Source organism: Anabrus simplex, chromosome 1 (genome assembly GCF_040414725.1).
Source record: "Anabrus simplex isolate iqAnaSimp1 chromosome 1, ASM4041472v1, whole genome shotgun sequence".
NCBI lineage: Eukaryota > Metazoa > Arthropoda > Insecta > Orthoptera > Tettigoniidae > Anabrus > Anabrus simplex.
This window is the reverse complement of record NC_090265.1, coordinates 897632530-897659673: the sequence shown is the minus strand read 5'-3', so window position 1 is coordinate 897659673 and position 27144 is coordinate 897632530. Positions and strand designations below refer to the sequence as shown.

Below are 27144 nucleotides of genomic sequence, written 5' to 3'. Positions count from 1 at the left end.
CTGGTCCTGCAGGAATTGGAGAAGAAGAATTTCAAGATAAATGCCCAGAAAAGTCAACTTTTCCAAACATCAGTATTATTCTTAGGACATGTAATTAGTGGTGATGGAATTCAACCCAACCCTGCCAAGATTAAGAATATCATTGACTTTCCTAGACCTCAGCGCATTAGAAACGTGAGACAGTTCCTAGGACTTTGTCAGTTCTTTTCTCAACACTGTCCAGACTACACTGAGACGGTAGCTCCTCTTCAACAACTACTACTTAAGAATAATAAATGGAAGTGGACTGAAGAATGTGAGCGAGCTTTCCTTGCCACCAAGGACATGTTGAAAAACTCTGTTAAACTAGTTTATCCGGATTTTTCTCTTCCATTCTTCATAGAGTGTGATGCCAGCTCTGTAGGAATAGGCGCAGTGCTATATCAAGCGAGACCTGAAAATCCCGATTACAGACTTTTCATCTCGTTTCTAAGTAGAAAACTACGACCTCACGAAAAGTCTTATACTATAACTGAACTCGAAGCTTTGGCTGTTGTTTTTTCTCTCCAGTATTGGAAAAAAATCATCTACGGCTATCCCATTACGATTTACACAGACCATAAAGCTCTGACATTCATACTGTCATCCGACATGACAAATGAGAGAGTTTCCCGATGGGCTCTTTTTATTCAACAGTTTGACCTCACTGTAATACATAGACCTGGTCGGAAGAATGCTCTAGCAGATGCCCTCAGCCGCAACCCTGCTGAAGTTATCGACGTTCACGAAGTTAACATCATGACTGATGATGACGAAGAATGTCTTCGCAAACTTCGTTACCTTACCCAGATGCAACGAAGAGACGCCAATTGTAGGGAATTAATTCGATTTTTATCAGGTTCGATTCCCGCCGATGATGATGAATTCCCACGTCTCCAACGACTTTCTTCAAACTTCTGTTTAAGGGATGGAATTCTTATGAAATACATTGACTTAGCCAAGACGCAATGCAGGATTTATGCACCTGTTAAAATCAGGAAGGCTATCATATGGCATTGTCACTCAATTTCAGGCCATGCTGGTACGGATAAAGTTCTCAACCTTATTAAAGAGAGGTTTACATGGGAATATCTTAGGCGAGACATTAGGAGAATTTTACGGTCCTGTGATTTATGCCAGCGGATCAAACCGAATAATTATCTCCTCAAGGAATTTCCCAAACCGCTGATCCCGGAAAAGCCCGGAGAAATAATGGCAATCGATCTGTACGGCCCTTTGCCAAAGGCGACCAGGGGGAACAGACATGTCATTGTAGTTGTGGATGTCTTTTCCAAATATACTATGCTATTGCCTATCCAGAAAGCTAACGCCGGTAACATCTTAAGGAGGCTGAAAAAGAACATCATCCCTGAGATGGGAAAGCCTGAATACCTACTAACGGATCACGGAACGCAATTCACTTCCGTAGAATTCCAACAGGCTTTGGAAGAACTCAACATTCGACATATCATGAATTCTATTAGGCATCCGGAAGCTAACCCTGCTGAAAGAATAATGAGAGAACTCGCGAAATTCTGTCGGATTTATTGCAGTGAACATCACTGGAAGTGGATCGAGGTCTTGCCAGTAATGCAAAAAATTATGAACTCTATTGTGCATGAATCTACTAATGACATTCCTCTCAGCCTACATCACGGGTCAAAACCAGAGCGACCTTGGGACAGAATATTACCAGCCCTACCAAATGCTATTGTGCCGCAGCAAGTCAAGATCAACGACGCGCTGACCAGGTTAAGACATGCAGCCGCCATCAGAGAACGACGCCAGCGTAATAGGAAGTTCAGAAGACCATTGAATCCTGGAGACCTTATTTTAATACGGAGACCAGCTACTTCCAACCCTGAGAGAAGGATTTACGCTAAGTTCTGTCCACTATTCGTAGGTCCTTACCGTATCCGCACTGTATTGAGAAACGGGGCTTATGAAATTGTAAGATTGGACGGCACTTTCGAGGGTATTTATAACTCAGCCAATTTAAAACAATATGTACCACAGGAAGAGTAAAGCCTGGAAAAGAAAATCCTGCGTATTTTCTTTTCGTCCAACCAAGGGGAAGATGTACCAGGAAGGCCTAAGTCCTGGTCCATATTAATTGAAAGAAATGTTATTTCCAGCATTAAAGATCCGACCGACGTACGAACATCCATGTAAAGAATGTTCCAGTATGTGCCAGACCCTACGAGTACGCTAGGTGGAGTCAAGTGACGTCACCTATCGCCCGAAGCTCACCTCCCCTAGAGATATTTCTCGAAAGAATTTTTCTTTTAACAGCTTTTTAACACCTTAACCAATTTCAACGGGACAAACGCTGAATTATAGCAAACATCATAAAAGTTAATCCCTGTAAATTTCAAATTAATTCATCAAACGGTTGTTGAGTTATAACAATTTAAAGTCTCAACGAAATTACGTAATTACGGTCACATGGCCGAGGGAGAGCTGCCACCCCTCCCTGCGCTGGTATCTATATATGTCAAGGCCAGATAGCCCGCAAACCAGTGTGCAGTACAGTACAGTATGTTCGCGCAGTCACAGTAGAAGTACTTTCGTCGTATCTCCAGAACGCGAAATTCTATCGCCGATCAAGACCAACTTCAATCCTCAGACCTCAAGGCAGGTTTCGATTATTGGCAAGATGGCGGTGAGCGCGGGCCATGAGTGAAATCAGTGTGATCGTGAATGCCAGTTTAAAGTAATCGTTGCGACTGAAGTATTTCGGGTCTACTTTTGAGGCTGCATTTAATAGCTTTCAATAGTGACAAGGAAGTATAGGAAGTATAGGAGTCGTCGGATTCTTTTTTTCTGGTAGTTTAATATACTAAATATAGATTATCTCCTATTTACATGTGGTCACGTATAGGTTATGTGTTTGTTTATCTTTGTATTCGTGTGTAATTGTTAATATTATTAGTGTCGTTTTAGAATTCAATGTACCTATTTTAGATTAACATGGGTCGATCGTGTTGTGTGCCTCTCTGTAAGTCTAATTATGGCAATTCTTCGGGAATTTCTGCCTTCACATTTCCGAAGGATAAAGTCTTACGAGAGAAATGGATTCGTTGTATTCATCGTGATAATTTCACTGTAAATAATAAGACTGTTGTCTGCATCAAACATTTTGACCCTAAGTTTATTGTGCGTGAAGATGTTTTTCCCGTTGAGAATGGTGAACCAATTCGCATCCCTAGGAAGAATCCTAAATTAGCACCTGATGCCTATCCAACCATATTTGACAATCAGCCTTCGTATAATACCATAAGTTTGCCTCGAGAAAGAAAGGACCCTGAAGTGCGTAAACAGCAATTGCTACAGAGAGACGAAGAAGCGTTTACACGTTGGTGTGAAGAGGACAAGATAGATAATTTTCAGGTTTTCACAACAGAAGTGAAGAAGAGAAATGTGAGCCCATTCAGTGCGATTGTAAAAGATGATAGTGTTCTATTCTTAAAACTTCAAGACCAAGATATTCCATCAATAGTGGTGAGTTTTAAAGTGATGAGTGACCTAGAAGTGAAAGCGCATTTTAAAAACATTCCTTTACCTACAGAAAAATTAAGGTTTATATTAGGATGTGAAGGACAGGATGGCCTGAAGTGTGACAGATGGAGCAAATTCGAAACTCTGGTAAGTCATCTTGGTAATTATGAAGAAAGTAGTATTGAACTGAGTGATAGAGTACTTATTTTGGTGAACTTTCTGAAAAAAGCCCTTGTTTTAGATTGTGAAAAAGAAAAACTGAAACACAATAAAATTAAGTTTGCAGTAGAACAGTTAGAACTTAGTTTACTGAAGCAAGTGAGATATACTTCTGAGTTGCTAATATGGGCAGCAACTTTTTACTATTCTTTTCCTGGGGCTTATCGCATGTTGAGAAATACACATGTGATGACTTTACCTCATCCTGTCTATTTAGGACACTTTTTGACAAAAATAGGTCCAAATAGCACTGGTATTGGGCCTTCTCAAAAAGCATTTTTGAAGGAGAAGGCTAAACTTCTCCAACACAATGATAAAGTTGTGACATTGATGTTGGATGAAGTCTTTGTCAGTTCTAAACTGACATATAAAGCTGGAAAGATTTTGGGAGTGGCAGAAAATAGTTCTGAGCTGGATCCAGCTACCACCATTCAGGTTTTTATGTCGTCTTCACTACTTTCTGACCACAAAGATGTTATTGGTCTCTTCCCGGTAACAAAACTAAATGCAGAAACACTTTTGAAACTCACAATGGAGGTTCTAAAACTTATGAATGAATTAGAGTTTGAAGTTGTATGTATGATTTCGGACAATCACAGTACAAACAGAAGAATGTTTGAATTGTTGTGTGGTGGTTCTCTAAAACCTTGTATTCCAAACCCATTTAATTCATCGAGTGTCATTTATCTTCTTTTTGATAGTGTTCACATACTCAAGTGTATCAGAAATAACTGGCTCAATAGGTCTAATCAAACATTCACTATTCCAAATGTTGAAGAGACTTTTCCAGTAATTAGTAACATGCTCAGTATTCCTGATGGTACTGCTACCTGTCAGTATTCTACAGTTGAAGCTAGGTTTTCAGACTTGAAAGATGTATTCCACTCAGAAAGAAACATGCTTTTGAAACTGGCACCAAATTTATCAAGAAAAGCACTTTTTCCTACTTCAGTGGAACGGCAGAATGTTTCCTTGGCAGTAAATATTTTTGATGTAAAGAATATTGCAGCTCTAGAAGTGTTGAAGAGCGAAGGTGTTGATATTTCTATTGGCACAATTCAATTCTTGAAGTTGATTGGTAGATGGTGGGCAATATCCAATGTTCAGCATCCAATGAAGGGAAAATATACCAAAAATGATGACTCCAATCCCATTACTGGTCCTGATGATCCTAAACTTACTTTCCTAGAAAGTTTGAAAGTTTACATTGATGTTTGGCACATGTCACATGCTGCAGGGAAACTGAGTAATGAAACTTACCTTGCTTTGACCCATACTTTGACAGCAATAGTTCAGTTGTGTAGGTATATTTTTGGTAATTTCAACTGGTCATATGTACTTACAGCAAAGTTACAGACTGATAGTTTGGAAGGAAGGTTTGGAGCCTATAGAAGGTTAAGTGGGTGTGCTTATAATGTTTCAGTAGAACAGATTCTTGAGTCAGAGAGAAAATTGAAAGTGCTGAGCGTACTAAAAATGCAATCTTGTAAGCTTGGTGAATTCACACTCGATGATTTTTCAACTGAACTACACAATGTCCAGAAGAAACAAGTTCAGAATTTAGACAAGATTGAGCTAGCATTAGGTGACATACATAGTGTAACAATCCCACCCCACTCACAGAGGATTCTCATTTGTATTGCCAGCTATACTAGTATGAAGGTTATTGAGAAGCTTAAGAAGTATAACAACTGTGCTGATTGTGTTGAGATGCTACAGTCCGAAGAAGAAATGGTGATACACTGTGATGTTGACCAAATGCTTTCATATTTTAGGCAGTTAAATAGAGGTGGCTTGAAGTGCCCATCACCGATCATGGTTTCTATGTGTTGTAAAATATTCATGCTCTTTCAGGTCCTCATAAGTAGTGCTTATGAAACAGAATTTTCAAAATTAGAAAACCAAAGGGATGCAGTAGTTGCTTTAGGAGTTGAAGCCTTTGAAAGTAGTATTGATAATGCGAGTGATGTATGCAAGTGTGGTGTTCCTTTGACCAGAATTATGAAGAAGTGTGTGAAAATTCTGGCCAATATTTTTATTAACAATTACACAAAGGTCTTAAATGAAAAGAAAATCTCCCAAGAAATTGCCAAGAAACTTGAAAAGCAGGGTGTCAAGAGAAAGTCTGATGAAACAACTCTCAGGCAGAAACAGCACATTAGGAAAGAATTGAAACTCAGCAGCAAGTAACTTTAAGGTAATAAATAAATTAATTTTGAGTCATTAAATAATGTTTGGTGTAGAAACTTTCTTTAAAATTGATTTTTGGCTATGCACAGTGTTAGTTTTGTTCGACTACAATATTTTGGTGAAGGGTGTATAATAGGCTAATGGGTATGTTGTATTGTGTTATTTAGAAGGTTAGGAGGAAAACTGATTTTTTTCTTTGCTTGGTGTTATGTTGCTTAGTCTCTAGGCCTAATTTGTATGTTGGATGTGTGCACAACTAGTTTTGTTTGACTGCAATATATTGGTGAAGGGTGAATAACGAGCAAATGGGTATGTCGTGTTAGCGTTCATAAGTTTGGAGGAAAACTGATTTTTTTCTGTGCTTGATGTTATGTTGCTTAGTGTGTAGGCCTAATTTGTATGTTGGATGTGGGCACTACTAGTTTGGTTCGACTGCAAAATGTTGGTGAAGGGTGAATAACGAGCTAATGTGTATGTCGTGTTAGTGTTAATAAGTTGGGAGGAAAACATATTTTTTTCTGTGCTTGGTGTTATGTCACTTAGTCTGTAATTTGTGTGTTGGAAGTGTGCACTACTATAATAGTTTTGTTCGACTGCAATATTTTGGTGAAGGGTGAATAATGACCTAATAGGTATGTTGTGCTAGTGTTAAGAGAAGGAAAACTGATTTTTTATTGGTGTTATGTTACTTAGCCTAGTCTGTAATTTTCTTGAATATGTGTTTACATTTAAATGAAGTCGTACTTATAACTCACTGTTTGTTGTAAAGCTTTCAAAGTCCGCCCTATGTGACATACTCTCATAGAAAAAACGCAATATAAATTACCACTGCTATTTTATATTTCAAATATTGCGTGTTTGATAACCATGGATAAACATTTTCGTACTACAAATTTCTTACGACTATTATTAGGTTATTCGTCGCCATGTCAGCTTTGGCCTGGTACGGCAGCCATGTTTTTTTTGCATTGTGGTCTGAGAATTGGAGTTGGTCTTGCGCCGATAAAGGACGTCGCACTGCAGTTAGTATGTCGCGTCGCGATTACAATATAATCCGAAAAAGACATTTAAGACTGTAACGCGAGTGAACTTATTGGAGTACAAATATTAACTATTTCATTACGTGTGGACTTAGGCAACGTCAAGTAACATTAAACGTCTACAGAGCCTAATACTTGAGAATCACCAGAACTTATTTTTTTCTCTCGAGTATTGCATTATATTTCTTTATTCACGTCACATCAATATTTTGAATGAAAAAGTAAGAACTTTTCTGAGTTAATATAACAGGATTAGCAGAAAATCTAACTTAATGACTGTGTTCACAGACTGTGCTTATCGACTTGCTTTCTTTTTTTTTCTCTTTCTTCAAGTGTGAACTGTGTGATTAAGAACGTTTCAATAACGACTATAAATAGTATTTAGTACAGAAAGGACTGTGATTCTTCATACGCCATAAATAGTGTTCAACAGTGTAAGTGATAACCAGTCGCACTAAATGAATTTTCGTGTGCGAAACTCAACAGTTCCAGCTGTCATCACCTCATCGGGAACGTCAACATCGCCGATCCTGATTCTACATGGAACATTCCAGATGTCCATCTTTCGACATTTGGTAACAACAGTTCTTGTCATAAGTGAGTAACAAACTGACTAAACTTTTTCAATTATTTTGAACAGTGAAACTTCAGTGTCGCGTGTGAACAATTTCCATAATTTCTCAAAAGTGATAAATTTAATTTAAATTTCATTTCTCGTAGAAAGACTGTAGGATTTCAAGTGTGTTGTATAACGAGATTGACGAACTGAGAACTGAAAACTTTTAATAATTTCTCATATCCATTTACCATTATAAAAGTGTGCTTAGGTTTAAAAAGACTTTAGGTGGAAATTCACACATATGAAAGACTTTGAAACCAATGATATTTATGCTATTTTTTTTTCAAGAAGATTATTTTCAACATTTAATTTCAATATAAATTTTGAGTCAACAATCATACCGCAGGGTGAGAAATTAATAAATTGTTTTGAAAAAAAAAAATTATTTACCATCTATTATTCGCTCTGCGAGACTATCCTTCTCTGTATCGGCTCCAAAAACCCAGTTCCACTCCCTGAGGTCCTACTCATGCCCTTTGCCCACAACTTTTCCTGGTACAATAGTTTCAATATTAAAAATATACTCAAATAGTACAAGTACAATGGATAAGCTGAACTCATTTTTGTTGAGTATATTTTTAATATTGTAGATATGTACATTTTAAAATAAACTCCCATAGCATTTGTTGACTGTATTTTACCTCAGATTTCTATGTATCACTGTTTTTGTTATATGTCTTTCTTCTTTATGTTATTTTGTTGATGATGACCTCTAAGCTAGGTTGAAACATGTCCTAGGTATTTTTTTTAAAACAACTATGTAACTTTTTAAACAGACCATTTATTAAATGGCAGAAGTGTATTCAATCGGTGGACTTAATATAATTAAATTCTTTTAGAATTTCATCTTAGAATCTAGTGCATTTTGTCATACTGAATTCAGATATGTAGTCAGAATTTTTTCCATCAGGAACAGTCTTCTTGTGACAGCAACTTTTTAAAATTTGATTTTAGTATTCTCTTTTACCTGTCATAGGAAACTTTATCTCATATGTATCAATTTCATTCAAGCTGATTTTAAAGAAATTATATGTAATATCATGCTGAAGCACCAAAAGACAAGACTGGGTAGGTTCATTCCTGTTTTGACACACAGACATGCACAGACCTGTTAATCTGGCATTGTGATATGTCAGTATGGTGTAAGACTGTAAGCGTGTTAGCACGAATAATATTTCCTTCCTTTCTGTTTACAGTGTATTGTGTATGTTGTGTTTTAGAGTTTTGTTTTTCCATCATGCCAAAAAAAGTGTGTAAATCATGCAGATATTTTCTGGTATATTTGTGGTGAGCTGACCTTCAAGTCTCAGAGGCAACATTTCATGCAACTTGTGAAAGAGTGTTATGAACTTTATTTTGACTGTCGAGTGGGTGATTTTGATAAGAGCTGGACCCCAAATATATGCTGCGTTTCGTGTGTTAGACTGTTGACTGGATGGAAAAATGGTACACATCATATGCCATTTGAATTTCCCATGATTTGGAGGGAACCGAAGGATCGTCGAAGCGATTGTTATTTTTGTTTAATAAATATTAAAGGAATCACATCTAAATCAAAATATACAGTTACATATCCAAATTTGCGATCTGCAATGAAATCAGTCTTACACAAAACTCCTGCCTGATGGGGGAAAACTGAAATGATATTTGAATTCAGCATGGAAAATACTTCTAGAAGCTCTTATTTTTATTCTTGTGAAAGGAAAAAGGTTAATTTGTGTCGACTAGTGTAATTTGACCCCTGTTGACTTGTAAAAGCACTGGAGCTATGCTAGTTATGGAATAAGTTGTCTGCCATTGAATGGGGAAGAGAATGTGCTCTTCCTAGCAACCCCACCCCTTGCAGCAGGCAGAAGACCCCACATTTGTTTACATCAACCTACCATTGCTAATGATGCCTGTACATACCAACATTAATGAAATACTTCAGCAAACTTTGTAATTTTCAGAGATGTAGAAAAAAGCAGTAGGTATTTTGCAACAAAACCCATTATTAATGTTACCCATACTATTGATGAAGGAGTTAAGGAAATACATTATATGTTAAGTAAAAAGATCCTACAGAGTTACATGAAATGAATACAAGGGCAACACCATGAACACTGAAAAATTACCTAGGAGTTATTAATCATGCTGTTACTCTTGTATTCAGTTCATGAAACCACATAGGACTATTTTGGCTGAATGTTTACCACAGTGGCCTTTGGTTCAAAGGTTTCTGGGTTCAATTATAGGTCAGGCCAAGGATTTTAGCCAAGACTGGTTAATTCCTCGGTCTTGGGGACTGGTTATTTGTGCTCATTTTAACACACCCCTCTCTATATAGATACAACAACACACCACACTACCAGCCACTACAGAAACACACAATAGTGAATACATCCTTCTTCATAGTGGTGGTCAGATTTATTAAATCATCCGTCCTCCAGTGAGGGTGACCATAAAGGTCCGGAATACATAATTTACACAATGTAATTATAAAAATGAAATCATATCTTTTCTAGAAATTAAGATTTAAGGTATAAATGTATAATTTGCAGAGAATCTCTTATGATCTGTAATAAGATTTTCTCTATGTTGTAAAAAGGAATTTTTAAATTTTGAAGGATAGTTGCTGTGTTCTTCGGCAGGGTACCTCTGGATCCAACAGGAGGCCTCTGACAATCCATTGACCAAGAGGAATATTATATTTAGCTGATAGATATGGCAGACATGGTGTATAAATTGCTTGCTTTTTTTTGCTTGGCTTGTTGGTTGTCCCTCTCGAAGCAAATGGTAGGATCTAACATCATCGCTTATTTTCTTTCTTACCGACGGCTATGATGTCCACCTTCCTCGTTGAGTTGTCGGTAGAGACACAGTGAACTTCTTCGTGCACCTCCCATCCACGCTGCCTCAGGTCTTGAACCATTAATGTTCTTACTTGATGGTGATGATTGCTACGCAGTAATTCGGTGCTCCTGTAGAACCCCAGCACATGTCCAAGTGTTTCAGTCTCGTTGCAACCATTTTGGTGGCAATGGGTTGAGCTGAAAGTTCTGCTGGGAACCGATCTTACTGCGGTCAGGTTGCACAACATTTTAATAGCATTTATGAATTCGGATTAAGATAAAGGTGACTTACGAGACATCCAGGAATTTGCTTTCGGGTGATCGGCATACAAAACCACTCGTCTCCCTTTCTAGGGTGATTGACACCATAACTGAAAAGATCAATCTCTCATTATCTCTCGCAGCTTTCTTCCATTGGTTTTAGAGGGAGGGTTTTCTTTATTGATGTTCAGTTTATGGAGCGCCATGCTCTGCTCGTCAGAAAGTTTTCCTACATGATGCAGCTGTACGTACTTAATTGGGAGTAAGCAACTGCAGATATTATAGTGCTGAATATTAGCCTCGCATTCGGCACAGAGTAGTCCCATACCTCTGAATTTCTTTGGACTATATAATGTGAAGTTTGGTGTATCATAGGGTAGCATCATAATTTCTTTAACCAAACTTCTTATAATTTTGTCCAGATCTTTAAGAAAAGTGCTGAATAACTGAGTTATAGGTGCACACTGTAGTGAGTACCTATATCAATCCTGGCCAAATAAATTCATTGATAATTTTAACTTTCTGTTCTTGTTTTAAAAGTTTTTAAAATATTAGGAACGGCATCCAGCCATAAAATTGAGTCATATCTACATGTAATTGGGGACCAGCCAAGAATAAGAATAAGATGATGCCTTTTTAGAGTTCCCCAAATTGCCTTGAGCTGTCGAATCAGAAAGGGTGCATGGATTTTCTGCCTCAATTCCTGGTTGCATCCAGGGTCAATGAACGGAGGTTCCCCCCCAGACAGTCCTTTCTTGATTAGTAATGCAGTGGAAAGCATTGTTGGTGGCAAAGTTGATCAGATGCGCAAACTGCATGATAGGAGCATATTCATTAAAACTACTACAGTGCAACAGAGTCGGAGGCTTTTGGAAGCTACAATGTTCAGACCAGCACCTGTTAAGACTGAGAAGGGAAAGTCTCTGAAATATGTTAAGGAATTCATCTTCCAGAGGGATTTAGACAAAGCATCACATAAAGATGCCATCCAGAGCCTTGCACGTTAGGAAGTTCCAAAATTAGCCAGCTCAAGAGGTGAAATGGGGCAAACCTTAACAGCACAGGAGATTTCATCTCAAGAATCGTGTCGGTGGAAACCTTTACAACATAGAAGATTTCATCTTACCTTTGATTCTGAGACACTGCCCAAATGAATTAAAGTTTCTATGTACCACCTTACTGTTTGCCCCTGTATACCAGCTCCAATGAAGTGTTACAATTGTCAGAGATTTGGCCACATCTCACTGCGATGCCAGGGCTCAGCAATATATGGGACATGTGGAAAGGAGGAGCATGCTGCTCTAGAATGCACATTACCACCCATGTGTGTAAACTGCACAGGTGAACATGTTCCTCACTCCAAGGACTGTCTTACATTTAATGAGGAGAGAAAGATCCAGAAAATTGAGACTCTGGATAAACTTTCTTATCCAGAGGCACAGGGGAAGTTCAAATATATGGTTCCTTCAGAATTCTCCATCTGCTTTGCTGAGAAGGCTGCCAAAGTATGCATATTACCTGAGAGCCTTGTACCTTCTGCACCTCACATTAGTCAACAAATAAAACTAGCCACCGAGTAGATATTGACAGCAAAAGGCAAGAAGAGAAGAAGGTACCCGTACTTCAAAGACATTGAAGAGTATATCATTTCCAATGGCATCCTAGAAGGCCTCTCCCCAGGTACATTCAGCTGGGAAGCCTTCCCCCAAGAGGAAGGGGGAAAGACTTCCTCAACTAGGGTGGAGATCTTCTTTCAGCCCTCCTACCAAAGTCCAGAAAATAAAGAATGAGAAGGGAAAGCCTCAGAGCTCCCCTGCACAGTTGGAGAAGAAGCCATTTGGGGGTCACTACATCCCCAAAGAAACCCAGCAAACCATCCACTAGTTCTCCTCCAAAGGACACACAAAACAGCGGGCAAGAGTGAGAGGCCCGGATGCCCTCCTGCTTGATTACTTTCTGGGAAACCTAGTTCTCCCAGGAAGAAGGCTCACCATTCATGGAATGCTCTGCTACTGTGTTTCCCACTACAGAGGAGGATATGGAGCCTGAACCACACATCATTGCGGATACTGAAGACGACGATGACAACGGTGTAAAATGGCAGATGGCTGGATGAAAACCTACAACCTGTTTTCCAGTCAATGACTGGGTCAGAAATGGAATGAATGAAGACCCCATCTTGCAGTGAGGATAGCATCTTACAACGAGGATAGGAATTTTGCCGGCTGCCGAAGCTTGTCACACTCCTTTGAGGCAATGATTAATGACTGACAGGTGAAATGAAATGATAGTGGAAAGTGTTTCTGGAATGAAAGATGACAGGGAAAACTGGAGTACCCAAAGAAAAACCTGTCCTGCCTCTGCTTTGTCCAGCACAAATCTCACATGTAGTGACCAGGATTTGAACCACGGAACCCAGTGGTGAGAGGCCGATGCACTGCCGTCGATGAAAGGACAAGCAATTGTCCTAATTTCATTGCCCTTTTTTGATCCACACAATGGCACTATTCCAGTGGAACTACAATAGTCATCAGTATTGCCTAGCTGAGTTATGCTGTCTGATATCTGTCTATGTGGCCACCATGACTATGCGAGGATACTGTCTTTACTCCAAGGACTGAGTAGCTGTGGATGATGGGGAGACTGGGGGCGTTTGCACCCTAGTCTGTTCCAACATCTTCGGTGAAAAAGTGCTGCTCCATACTCAGCTGGATGCGGTTGCAGTTCATGCTCCATTGCCAGTAATGACAGAGGTATGCAATGTGTACTTTCCACCACACTATAACCTTCTCATGCATAAACTCCAAGATCTAATCTCTCAACTGCCTCCTCCTTTCTTTTTGTTGGGAGATGTGAATGCCCGTGACACCTTCTGGGGATCTCCATCTTCCTGATCTAGGGGAAGCAATTGATCAACCAGTCTTTGTGTGCTCAACACAGCAGAAACTACTCACTTCAGTAGTGTACATGGCAAATTTTCACACCTGGATATCACCCTGTGCAGCCGTGTGCTAGTTCCCTGTTACAATGGCAAGTACACGATGACCTCTGTGATAGTGACCATTTTCCCATACTTTTTATATTTTTGAATCAAAGACAGTCCTAGGTACCAAAGTGGCTACAGGCAAATTGGTCAGTCTCTTCAAAACACACAGTGATGACTGATGTGGTGCTGGGATCTGTTGACCATGTTTGTTCCATTACAACTGGAATTCAAGCTGCTGCAGAGCAAACAATACCTTACTCCTACAGTATCCCTCACCGGAAACAGGTCCCATGGTGGCCAACAAAATTGCAGCAGCTCTAGTAGAGTTGGCTAGTGTGTGTATGCTTCGAAACACTGAACTGGCACAATCAGCTGTCTTGATGCCTTGACACATCAACGCTTCACTGTTTCGAAGCAGTGAGATTGCCTCGTGAGTCATGTCACATGAACAGAAACAACAGTTGTTTCGTACCTATCAGCTACATCGATGATTTCAAACAGTGACAGTGCTTTATGTTCCCACCTCAACAGAAACATTCTGAGTGACACTGCCCTGAAGATGAGCCATTTAATAGACGCTTCATATTCTGAACCATAATTCAAGTTACTAAAAGAACAATGTACTCCACAATATAAGGTCTTAGTTTTACACAGAAAAAGGATACTGTTTTCAAATAGGGTCACACTATAACAGAAAGTGCCACCATTCCTCAGGTGCAAAACTTTCAACAATGATATTTTTAAACTGGATTAGGTCAAGTTGTTACTTTATGTATAATACCAACCTTTCTCATTTTATAATCATTCAAATTAGGTTATTTAGTTTATTAACTATCTTACAATGCTTTTGTAACTAGTTCAGGTTGTTTGTTAATGTACGTAAAATTCTAATTTCCGACTCTTCTTAAATTTCATTAATCATTTTATAATTATTCAAATGAGTTACTGCTTTAGTGCGCTTTTAACTGTAAAATTGATCCCTTTTAGTATCATTTTAAGCACTTAGTGAAGAAGCAAATGCATAATATTATTATAATATACTAGTACTGTTATACTGTACATCATCTAGTTATCATACTGTATTTGTTCATTTGCCTATCAAATATTTCATGAACCTCATATTTTATCATTATAAGAATGTTGAAGAGTTTATTCAGCGAAATGAACTTAGCTATGAAGTGGGGTTCATGTTTCACCACGTCATCGTAAGACACTGCTTCTCTTGTAGTCCGAGACAGAAGCACGCCGTGTGTCGACACATTGTGCCATTGCGAGAGACTGTCCAGGTACTGCGTATAGGAACACTGTTTCTCTTGCAGTCTGAGGTGGAAGTGCGCCATGTGTTGACACATTGCTTCACCATGCCTTCGCGAAACACTGTCCAGATACTGCTTGTCTTGCAGTCCGAGATGGAAGTGTGCTGTGCATCGACAGACTGCTTCGAAGCAATTCGCTGTGCCATATTGAACATTTCAAAACACTCAGCAGTGTCACTTTGCCCATCTCTAAGCCATACATGATCGATGACAGGTCTTTTAAGCGGTATTGTCGGAATCCTATGATGGCCAACAATATTGCATTTAAGCGCCATCATCCTAAGACCCATTTCTTGATTGGAGAGAGTAGCACACTTGGGAAAAGTTTGCATCCTCCATTCCACCACTAAAATTATGGACAAAACTCTGCCCTATTGTCGGAGTACATAACTTACCTACAGTACTCGGAATTTCCATTAATGGAGATATAGTTACGATTCCTTGTCATTGCAGATCACATCACGTCTCAGTTTGCAGATACGTCCAGTTATGGGAATGGCCCAACATTTCTGCCTATTAAGCAAGAGGCAGAGGCTCACCACCTTGCTTTTGCCTCCAGTACTTTGTATTCCTATAATTTGCCTTTACAGAGTGGGAATTGTGGAGTGCACTTTAACATGGCTCCTGGCCTGGACAAGATCCATAATCAAATGCTTATTTAACTTTGAGTAGCCAATGTCTCAGAGATATCTCCACCCTATTAAACAGTGAGTGAGGGAGATTTTTCCATCCCAATGGCATGAGGGAATTGTGATACCAATTTCCAAGCCAGGTAAAGATCCAAAGCTTCTAGACAGCTATAGGCCAACATGTCAAACAAATGGCCTCTGAATGCTACTTGAAATGATGTTGAACTGCCAACTTGTGTGAGTTGTGGAAGAGAGAGGTCTCAGTGTTGTGTTTTGTTCTCATCCGTCTGCCACCGATCATCTGGTCAGATTGAAGAGTGCCATTCAGGAGGCCTTTCTTTGGAAGGAGCTCTCAGTCACTGTGTTTCTTGACCTGGAAAAGGATCACAACAGTACCTGACAGTATGGGATTATCTTCACCCTACACCAGTGGTGATTCTGGGGAATTCGTTTCTTGGCGACACATCATGGATCCTGACTGTGCAGTGCTGCTACATTTTCACACAACTATCGTTCCTTCCCGTATGGACTATACTTGTGTGGCTTAAGGATCAGCATCAACAACTGCACTCAACCTTTTAGATGATGTACACCATAGTGAAGTCAGGCTAGCAACCGGAGCTTTTGATTCCTGGCCTGCTACATAGGATGGTTGCCTACCTGCACTTCCTCTTAAAACAATTATTACCATTTCCCAACCTACTTGCTGAATCAGAAATTCCATCTCCATGAAAAAGAAGGCAGCAGATACTCCTCATATACCCTGCCAAAATTTGTGAAATGCCACAATATCCAGGCTATCAATGCCTCTTTAATACCCAATACCAATAGAAGTATGATAAATGACTGAATACCACACAACCGGTTGGGATTCAGATTTACAGCTTGTGTTGTGAGTTGGATGTGGCTATCAGTGGTTGTCTAGTGAGATACCTTTGTGGTTAGTTCCACAACTGGATATATGGCTAGATCTACTCCATGGAACCTAAGGTGAACATGGATGCTTCTGTTTCTCAGAAGTATTTCCAAGACTTCGTTTACAAGTAACCAGACATATGACTTGTTTTCACAGACAGTTCTAAGATAGGAGAGAATGCTGGATGCTCATTCATCTCTGATGATGTCAACACCATGATTTTGCTTCGTTTACAAATTCCTGCACTGAATAAACATTTTCTTTTCTTTTTGCTTCTCCTAAATTTGTTCAGAGAGGATTATTACCTGGTTGTACTTCCCCTCAAAACAAAAATCACCACCACCACTGCTCATGGTAATGAAATGACGTATGGCTTTTAGTGCCAGGAGTGTCCGAAGACATGTTCGGCTCGCCAGGTGCAGGTCTTTCGATTTGACACCCATAGGCAACCTGAATGTCGTGATGAGGATGAAATGATAATGAAGACGACACATACAGCCCGTGCCAGCGAAATTAACCAATGATTGTTAAAATTCCCAACCCTGCTGGGAATCGAACCCAGGACCCCTGTGAATAAAGGCCAACACGCTAACCATTTAGCCATGGAGCCAGACACTGTTCATGATAAAGTTGCAGGAATGAGCTGGCCATGACCTGATACTAATAATCATGTAATAAAGTCCGACTCGTTGGCTGAACGGTCAGCGTACTGGCCTTCGGTTCAGAGGGTCCCGGGTTCGATTCTCGGCCGGGTCGGGGATTTTAACCTTAATTGGTTAATTCCAATGGCACGGGGGCTGGGTGTATGTGTTGTCTTCATCATAATTTCATCCTCATCACGAAGCGCAGGTCGCCTACGGGAGTCTAATAGAAAGACCTGCACCTGGCAAGCTGAACCCGTCCTGGGATATCCCGGCACTAAAAGCCATATGACATTTCATTTTCATGTAATAAAAACCCTCCCTTACTGATTCTGAAGAATCGTGAGTAACGTGCTGCTGCAGAATCTTGTTGAAAATATGCATCTTGTCTTTCATTATCATGCAACTAAAACTGGTGCAAGTATTTGTGAGCAGTACCTCCTCGAAAAAATCTTTTAAGGCTATGACCCTACTGTATTAGCCTTCTTGCAATTACAGCACACTGTAGGTTAATTTTTATATCTGCAGTGAGAGTACAAGTAATAATAAGAGATTTCTATGTCCAGTTAATAAAACATGTACAGTAAATGAAACTATGCTTCATCTACAAAAATTGTTCACTGTGGATCAAAATTACCATTAGCAATATCCTACACAATGCAACTGCAAATTTACTCTACTTGCAGTCATATAGTTGTAATTCTGAAACATACATACATCATCATTATAGACTGTTATGCCTTTCAGTGCTCAGTCTGCAAGCCTCTGTGAATTTACTAAACGTTGCCACAATACTCTATTTGTAACTAGTGCTGTGGCCTCATTTAGTTCTATACCTCTTTAAATCGTTAGAAACTGAGTCTAACCATCGTCGCCTTGGTCTAACTCTACTTCTCTTACCCTCTATAACAGAGTCCATTATTCTCCTAGGTAACCTATCCTCCTCCATTCGCCTCAAATGACCCCACCACCGAAGCTGGTTTATGCGTACAGCTTCATTCATCGAGTTCATCATCATCCTAAACCATCTCCAGTTTCCCGGGTGTGGTATACGAGCCTCCTCCATCTCATTCTGTCCTTGTACCATTCCTCCTCCACCAACTTGTCCCAATCATGACCTCTCAGCAGTACATTGCCCTTAACTAAATCAATCCATTCCCTTCGTGCCTTCCCACGGGTCGTCTTCCTCCTACTTTTCTGTCAAATTCCTTTCTTGCAGTTCTGTTAACTGGCATCCTCTTCATGTGACCAAACCACTTCAGTCTTGATATCTGAATCTTATTGAGGAGAGAATCATCTATTCCTACTTCTTCTCTAATTTTCTCATTCCTAATCTTGTCTTTCCTGGTTTTCTGGATCATAGTGTGTAGGAATTTCATTTCAGCTGCCTGGAGTTTGGAATTATCTCTATTGGTCAGTGTTGTGGTTTCGAGACTGTATGTAAGAATTAATGTATAATAGGACTTGTACAATGTCATTTTTGTTTTCATAGGTATTTGCTCATCCCACAGCAGGTGTCTTACCTGGTGGTAGAATTGTGTTGCCTTGCTGATTCGATTATTCACCTCATGTTTTGCTAGGATGTCATTTGATAGAACACTACCAAGTATTTGAAAACTGGAATCCTGTCCAGTTGGGCTTCATTTAACATGATTATTGGTTCTGTTCCTTCCCCATACACTTTCTTCACCACCGTCTTGGTCTTATTGATGTTTGACCCAAAATTTCTTGAACTCCTCATTCCAGCTTTCCATTCTCTTTCCCAATTCCTCTTCTGAGTCACTCCAGATCGCAACATCATCTGCAAATGTGAAGGCTTTGATATCTCCATGTTCTTTCCTTTTAATAGATTTCATTACTACAACCATCACAATAATAAATAGAAGTGGTGACAATGAGCTGCCCTGCTGCATTCCTCTCTTTGTTTCAAACCAGTCCGACAAACCACGTCCTACTTGAATACAACTTCTATTCTCACTACACAACATTTTCACTTTGTCTATGAGGCTCACTTTGTCTATGAGGCTGTCTCACACTTGAAGTTCTTTCATGCATTGCCAAATTCCCTTCGTACACTGTCGTAGGCTTTGTCAATGTCCAAAAATATTAGAAATAAAGGCTTGTTCTTCTCCCAGTATTTTTCCAATAGCATTCTAATTGCAAATATAAGGTCTGTAGTTGACCTTCCTGGTCTAAAACCATACTGCTCTTCTTCCAAAATTGGTTCAATAATATCTCTGATTCTGGTCTCTATTATTTTTTCCAATATTTTTAGGACATGAGACAGTAGTGTAATACCACGATAATTAGTACATTTTCATCGCCTTCCTTTCTTGAACAGAGGTACAATGATTCCCATCTTCCAGTCCTCAGGAATAGTATTTTCGTCCCATATCTTGTTGAGCAGTCTGTAGAGCCCTTGGTTTACTGGAATTCCCGCTGCTTTCAGCATATCTGCACTTAGTTCGTCTATACCCACTGCCTTTCCTTTCTTCATGCTCCTGAGCGGTTTTTCATCCTTGCGCTTTTTCAACCTCCATCGAGTTAATTCCTAAATTAGCCTTTATCTTCATCGAGTTAATTCCTAAATTAGCCTTAATCTCCTGATTCCGAGAACCCTCCTGCCATTGTTCCCACCCGTTTGTACCAGCAATCATTCTCGCTACTTTCATGTCTGTTACTTCTAACTTATGAATAAGATATCCTGAGTCCACCCAGCTTTCACTCCCGTAAAGCAAAGTTGGTCTGAAAACAGACTGATGTAAAGATACTTTCGTCTGGTAGCTGACTTCCTTCTTACAGAATTCTGTTGATCGCAACTGCAAGCTCACTGCATTAGCTTTACGACACCTTGATTCAATCTCACTTACTATATTACATCCTGGAAGAACACACAACCTAACTACTTGAAATTATCAACCTGTATCACCAATCTAACATTCAATTCTGTTGAATTTCTTATCTACTGACATCAATTTAGTCTTCGAGAGGCTAAATTTCATATCATACTCATTGCACATATTTACAAGTTCCAAGATATTACACTGCAGGCTTTCGGCACAATCTGCCATTAAGACCAAGTCGTCAGCATAGGCCAGACTGCTTACTACATTTCCACCTAACTGAATCCCTCCCTGCCATTTTATACCTTTCAGCAGATGATCCATGTAAACTACAAACAGCAAAGGTGAAAGATTACAGCCTTGTCTAACCCCTGTAAGTACTCTGAACCAAGAACTCATTCTACCATCAATTCCTACTGAAGCCCAATTGTCAACATAAATGCCTTTGATTGATTTTAATAATCTACCTTTAATTCCATAGTCCCCCAGTATGGCAAACATCTTTTCCCTCGGTACCCTGTCATATGCTTTCTCTAGATCTACGAAACATAAACACAACTGCATATTCCTCTCGTAGCATTTTTCAATTACCTAGCGCATACTGTAAATCTGATCCTGACAGCCTCTCTGTGGTCTGAAACCACACTGGTTTTCATCCAACTTAAGTTTTTAAAATTTAGTAGTCTTACCAGCTGAGAGTTTTGGCACACTTTTCTGTACAAGATGATGAAGTGATTTCTTTGGAGTTTCTTCTAATATTCCTCCAATATGATCAAATGTATCTTCTGTTAGAATATGATGCTTCTGCTCAGAAATTCTACAGTATCATTTAGAGTTCATATTTTCTTATACTAAAAACGTCTTTATAGAAAATTGATTAATACCGGTGATGGGTAAGAAGTGGTGGAGAGTTTGTGAGAGTAAATTGGAGAGGAACCATATTTAGCCTGTCCCAGTTTCAAATGGGTAAAGGAAATGATGATGATGATGATGATGATGATGATGATGATAAAAAAAGTAAACTCGTGTCCTTATCCCAAGGTTGTGCAGCTCCTTTAAAGCACACCCTGGACCTTTGGACTGTTAGATTGACAGCGTAGTACTGTTCGTTAAAAGTGAGAAAATGCATGGTTTTCTGCCATTATAATGAAAACTCCCCAACCTGATTGTGACTTATGGTAGGCAAGCGGGCCTACTATTACAATGAAAATTCCCTATGCCAGTCTTCATATGAGGAAAGACGTTTGATGACTTCCCTGTTGCATTTCTAGGGTAACGTTAAGAGTCATGCAATATAATACAATCTTGCTCACAAGGGTTTATACTACCTAACCTAGAATTCTGTATACCGGGCGAGTTGGCCGTGCGGTTAGGGGCACGAGGCTGTGAGCTTGCATCCGGGGATAGTGGGTTCGAATCCCACTGTCGGCAGTCCTGAGGATGGTTTTCTGTGGTTTCCCATTTTCACACCAGGTAAATGCTGGGACTGTACCTTAATTAAGGCCACGGCTTCTTCCAACTCCTAGGCCATTCCTATCCCATCATCGCGATAGGACCTATTTGTGTCGGTGCAACATAAAGCCTCTAGCAAAAAAAAAAATTCTGTATACAATGTAGAATTCCGTAGCAAAGCATGGGTACATCAGCTAGTATTAAATATTTTTATAGTTGAATGTTACCATCTTTTATATCGTGAGAATAAAATTTCACACTTCTTCTTATTCTTCTTCGTTTTGCCTCATGACTGAGGCATCATGACTATCATAATATTCAGCCCTCTAGCCAATGAACCATACTCCGCCATTCTTCCCTATCTAAAGCTTTCAATGTGGTTACTCTGAGAGAACACTGTATGGGGCCATTCACCATGTCAATCCATCGCGTTAGTATTCGTCCTCGTTGTCTGGTTCCCTGGACTTTGCCCTCAACAATCAGCTTTTGTAGACTACCATCTCGGCGCATTAAATGTCCAAAGTAGCGTACAATTCGTTGAGAGACCTTACACTTAATTCTACAAATTTCATTGCACTTTTCATAAGCAAACAAGTTATTTGGAACATTTTGTAGAGTGAAAATGGTCATTTTTGGCAAATGAAGAAGAACAGGCAAGAATGAAAAACTGTGCTATCCATGGCAGAGAGCAACCCAACAAGGTAACATAATACCTTTAAACAGTGAAGTGTAGAGAGTAAAATTAAGTGAATGTACTTATATACATTCTGTAGTCCTCGTTTTGCTATCCCTTGTTACTTATGAACTATTATGAATGCATTTAGATAAGATGAGGTAAGGTGAATAATGAGACACTGCACGATATTGAACACTTTCTTTACCTCAGCAGTCACCTCTAGACAAATGTAAACGTAGGCACTGACATATAGTATCGTCTCAGCTGTTCTAATGCAACTTTCAACTGTGACTGTCTTCAATGACTACGTCCTCAGTGTCCAGATCAAACTACACGTTTACTCTGCCATTGCAATACCAACATTTACTTCTGGATGCTAGGCTTAGGCTTACTTACAGAAATCACATAAAATGTCAGGAAAAATACTACCAATGCTGTCTTAGAAGAAGTGACAGGGCCATTGAACGAACATCAGTATCTTAGAAGAGACCAATACCACAAACATAGAAGCAATCAAACATCCACTTTGATGGGTTGGCCACATTACCCCTATGCCTAACGAATATCGTCCAAAGCAACAACACGATCTCGGAGTGTTCATAGCGAGGACACATGTACGGTCAGGAAGAAAAAGAAGAAGTCAAATAAGGCTCGTTGGCTCTAGCTTGAATGCAGTGCTAAGTGAAATAGGCTTTCTGGCTTCTAAATAGCTCGTATATGATCTCTACCTGGCTTTAACTATGAATTATGCATTTTTACAGATTTTGATTATGACAGGATCAATGAGAGAAGTGCTATGGGTTATAGAAATGAGACACAATGGCTAGAATGGAAATGACGAACTGATTATGCTGCTATAAAAAGTACAAGTATCTCAACAGCATTTTCTTCATGGTTATAGATGGTGTTGATTTTTGGCCTCAGGTCAAAATATTATTGAGAAGTAGTAGTATACTGTATTCCTTAACCAAGAGAAGAATGAAAATGCTTGTTTCACCTACTCCACCTTCATGATGTACTGGTTAGTGCTATTAGCTGTTGTTTTCAAAGGCCTGCGTTTAATTCCCAGTACTACCAGAAATTTAAGATTGACAAGAGGACTAGTATGTGATTTAAAAGGTACATGCAGTTCATATTCATAGTGAGTAAGCCTGGGAAGAGCTGCACCATCTTAAGAAATATGAGAGGACAGTTTACTTCACCTAACTCTTACATACTGCGTTGGCTGAATGGTTAGCATACTGGCCTTTGGTTCAGAGGGCCCTGGGTTCGATTCCCAGCTGGGTCAGGATTTTCACTTTAATTGGTTAATTCCAATGGCTCGGGGGGTATGTGTGGTGTATTCAGCATTAGGAATCATCCTAGGTAGGGCCCTGATCTTCACAGACATGCAAGTCGCCTAACAGGCCGTCTACGAGAAAAAGACCCACACCAGGTCTCTCCGGAGGCCATACACCATTATTATTATTATTATTATTATTATACTGAAGAACATTTGATCAAACATTGCAGCACAACAGAGGTAAGGAAGCATGCAAACAATGATGAACTTACCTTTCTTGTTCAGGTGGTGGTAGAACTGTTAGATCTTCTGAACATGGAGGTGGTGGGGGCCATTCCATATCTGCACACTCCTCACCCAGAGCAACATCTTCCTCAACCTTAACACTGCTTGCCATCTTGATTTCTTTCTCCTCTTTGAGTTGTATAATACTTAAATCCTCTTGTTTCATTTCAGAGAATTCACCCTCTTCATCTTCTTCAGTATCTTTCACTTCATCTACTACTATCTGTATTATATGCTTTGGTAGATTTTCATCTTCAAGATGCATTCTATCTTGCTGTGGTTCTACCAACAATTCTGTTTTAGAATCAATGGGGAATTCTGGTTTCTGTATTTCTTCAGATATAAGTTGTTCATCTGGAATAACTACCTGCTTCACTTCCTCTATTATATCCTGATAAAACTGTTTGTTTTCTGCTTTTGTTTGATCATTCTTTTCTTCTTCATACACACTCTCTTCTTTTAGAACTGTTTCCTTATTCTTTACAATATCTTGTTCTTGTACTTCAATTTGTTTCTCAGGTATACTTTGACATTCATCTGATTCCAACTTTGTACACAAATTATCTTTTAGTTCTGCATCTGGCTGGAGCAAATCCTTGATTTCATTCACATCTTCTGATTGCAATACTTCCTCTTCTAGTACTGTTTCAACATGTACAGGTGTTAATGGTCCAGGAGATAAGTCTTTTGGTCTAAAATCTGTTCTTTCAATAACTGTTGACTGACGCTCTAAACCACCTCCTCGGTCAGTACTCATCCAGAATGGTGGGTCTTCAAATGATGCCTCCTGAGCTGGGATTTCAGTAGGAGAATTGCCATTGACAGATTCACGATGATGTCTCTGAAAGCATCTCATTGCAAGTAAGATTTTCCTCTTTTTACGAAGAGGCTTTTCTGTCCCAACTGAATCCTTTATAGATGTGCAACTACTAGCATCTGATCTTGGAGTCTCAGATCCACTTGGACTGTTAATGGTATCTTGACTGACTGTTGATGGAGTTTTCAGCAATGAACTCTCTAAACTTTTTGAAGCATGTTGAAGCTTAGTATCACAAGATAATGACCTATTTACATTGTCTTTCAACAAACGTGTTCCAAAAGCTTCACTCTCACTTTCTGCTCGTCGACGACTACGGAATGATGTCTTCTTCTGTCGAGGTGGAGGAGCGGGATCTGCAGCTGTCTCCATATCTTTTGGAGTGGCTGTACGGGGCAAAGACAGTGATCCTCGTTTCGTTGTAACTGAAGACTGGCCAATTTCTTTGAAGGCTTCATCGATTAATTCATTAGTTCTGGGAAGGGATAAATATCGCTGGGTTTTAGCACCAGTGTAACGAGTTATGGATGCATCCATCATATCTATTCTCTCTGGAAGAGGTAAAGAGCTCTGTTTCTTCACTAAAGATACTTGAGCCAGTTCCCTCAATGCTTCATCATAGCATTCAAGCTGCTTATTAATACGTTTATTATCTGCTATCATTCGCTCTAAATTAGTTGGTGGAGGTTTTTGATACACCTCTTCACTTCTGCTCCAATTAAGTACCGAGATGGACTGTTGACGAGAATGTTTTCTACTGCGTAATGCCTTTCCATCAGGAACTCCAGAAATACCAGCAACAGCACTAGGTCGATGCTGGACTTTATCTTCATCCAATGAATGAGATTCAAATTTTAATCGGCCACTGCTTTTAAAATCTTGTTGTTGTTCATATTCTCCTAGAGATACTTGTCTGGGACGCTGGTTAAGCCGTGGAGATGGGAATAAGAGATTATCTTCCACAAAACGATCTGCCAGGGTTGTAGGAGCTGCACCGCTCCATGATTTCTCCACAGGCTGGTTTTCTGAAATTGACTGGCTGCTACGAGCTTCAGCTTCCTCAATCTCTTCCTGGATTGACATGTGTGCTGTAGAATCACTGCTGATGCTACGAGAGATATGAAGACTGCTATTTTCTCCTTTGCTCACAGATAGATGGGCATTTGCTTCCCAAACTTCATCGTAACCCAACATGGTGCCTTCTCTTCCCAATGTGCCCATTACAGATGGCAAATTCTGAAAAGAGTAAGCCAAAGTAAGTTAGAGAGAATAGTGATACAAGACTATACAAAAATGTTAATAACCGCATGAGCAGTGGAAGCTGGTTGATTTAAGCCAGGTGTGCATACTTAAAATCTGGTACAGTAAACTTTTGATTATTCCCATTTTTGGAGAGGATAGAGTTTTTTTTTTAAAGAGGAAAAACAATTGATCTGACTCTCACAGAACATCAAGTGTTTATCTCACAGACATTTTTACTTTCATGTTTAGATAATAATCAAAGCAGGTATCATTCATGTAGGCCTGCAATGCAATTTCAGCAATAATAACTCTGATTGCAGAAGCACTTCATGTACTTTAATGGATGAACAAAATATCCCCTCTGATATCCTAACTTTATTTAATGACCAGGGCTGGTAACAAAGCCTACCTCACCAAAATAATTGCAGTTTGACAGCTTTAAAACAATTTGGAAAACCAATATTCTTAATTTAAAGACATGATACTGTATAGGCTTTTGGGTTTATGCCGTGTCAGGAAAATAAGGTGAAATTCATAACGTTTCGCAGGGAACTGTGCCCTGCATTCTCAGAAGAAATCTCGACTGTCTGTGAGAAAGGCTTCTTAAACAATGACACTTTAAATATGGAACGTTATAATAGAAGTGGAAAATGGCACGTTCATTCGCCACCAGGTGGCCCCCAGGACGTGGCAACGCTAGCGTTCGAAGCGGAAGCTGACCGAACCATCACAATCAGTCTAAGCGGTTCAGATAACGTGTTTGCGTAACACATGACACTGGCATGTGTATGGCATAGACACAAGCCTGGAACGAAACATTTGGCGACGAGGAACGTACTAATTTGGAAAACACCAAGACGAAATAACAATAGTGAAGGGACCGGGTGAAATTGTTAGGATTTCTACGTATTTGCACAGCTTCCCGTATATTCCTGGACCTGTAGTGTCTAGTGTGGGTAAGAGCTTGAGCATCTTGGAACATGACATCATGACCCGACGACAAAGAGTGCTCAGCTATGGCCGATTTGTCTGGTTGGTTGAGACAAATATTTCGTTCATGTTCTGTGATACGGGTACCAATGGACTGGCATGTTTGGCCAATGTATACCTTACCACAAGTACAGGGAATTTCGTATACCCCAGGATATAAAAGTGTGCACAATCTGTCCTTGGTTTTACTCAGACTGTGAGCAATTTTAGTGGCGGTGCCAAACACAGTTTTTATATTGTGTTTGCGGAGGACCTTGGAAATTCGATCTGTGGTATTGTGAATGTAAGGCAAGTAGGCAGTTCCCTTCACCTCTTCCTTCTGTGAGCTTTGCTTGGTCGTTTCTCTGGGATGTAGGGCTCTATGAATCTGCAAATCGCTGTAACCATTATCCT

At 39.6% G+C, this 27144-nt stretch overlaps 1 protein-coding gene across 1 annotated transcript in view; it reads right to left on the bottom strand.

The window, feature by feature from the left end:
• Positions 1-27144, bottom strand: part of LOC136857458 (uncharacterized) — a 374657-nt gene that overhangs the window by 260690 nt on the left and 86823 nt on the right. Inside the window, exon 9 of the mRNA XM_067136132.2 lies at positions 23690-25755. Within this exon, the coding sequence (XP_066992233.2) occupies positions 23690-25755 (2066 nt within the window). The remainder of the gene's footprint in view (positions 1-23689; positions 25756-27144) is intronic.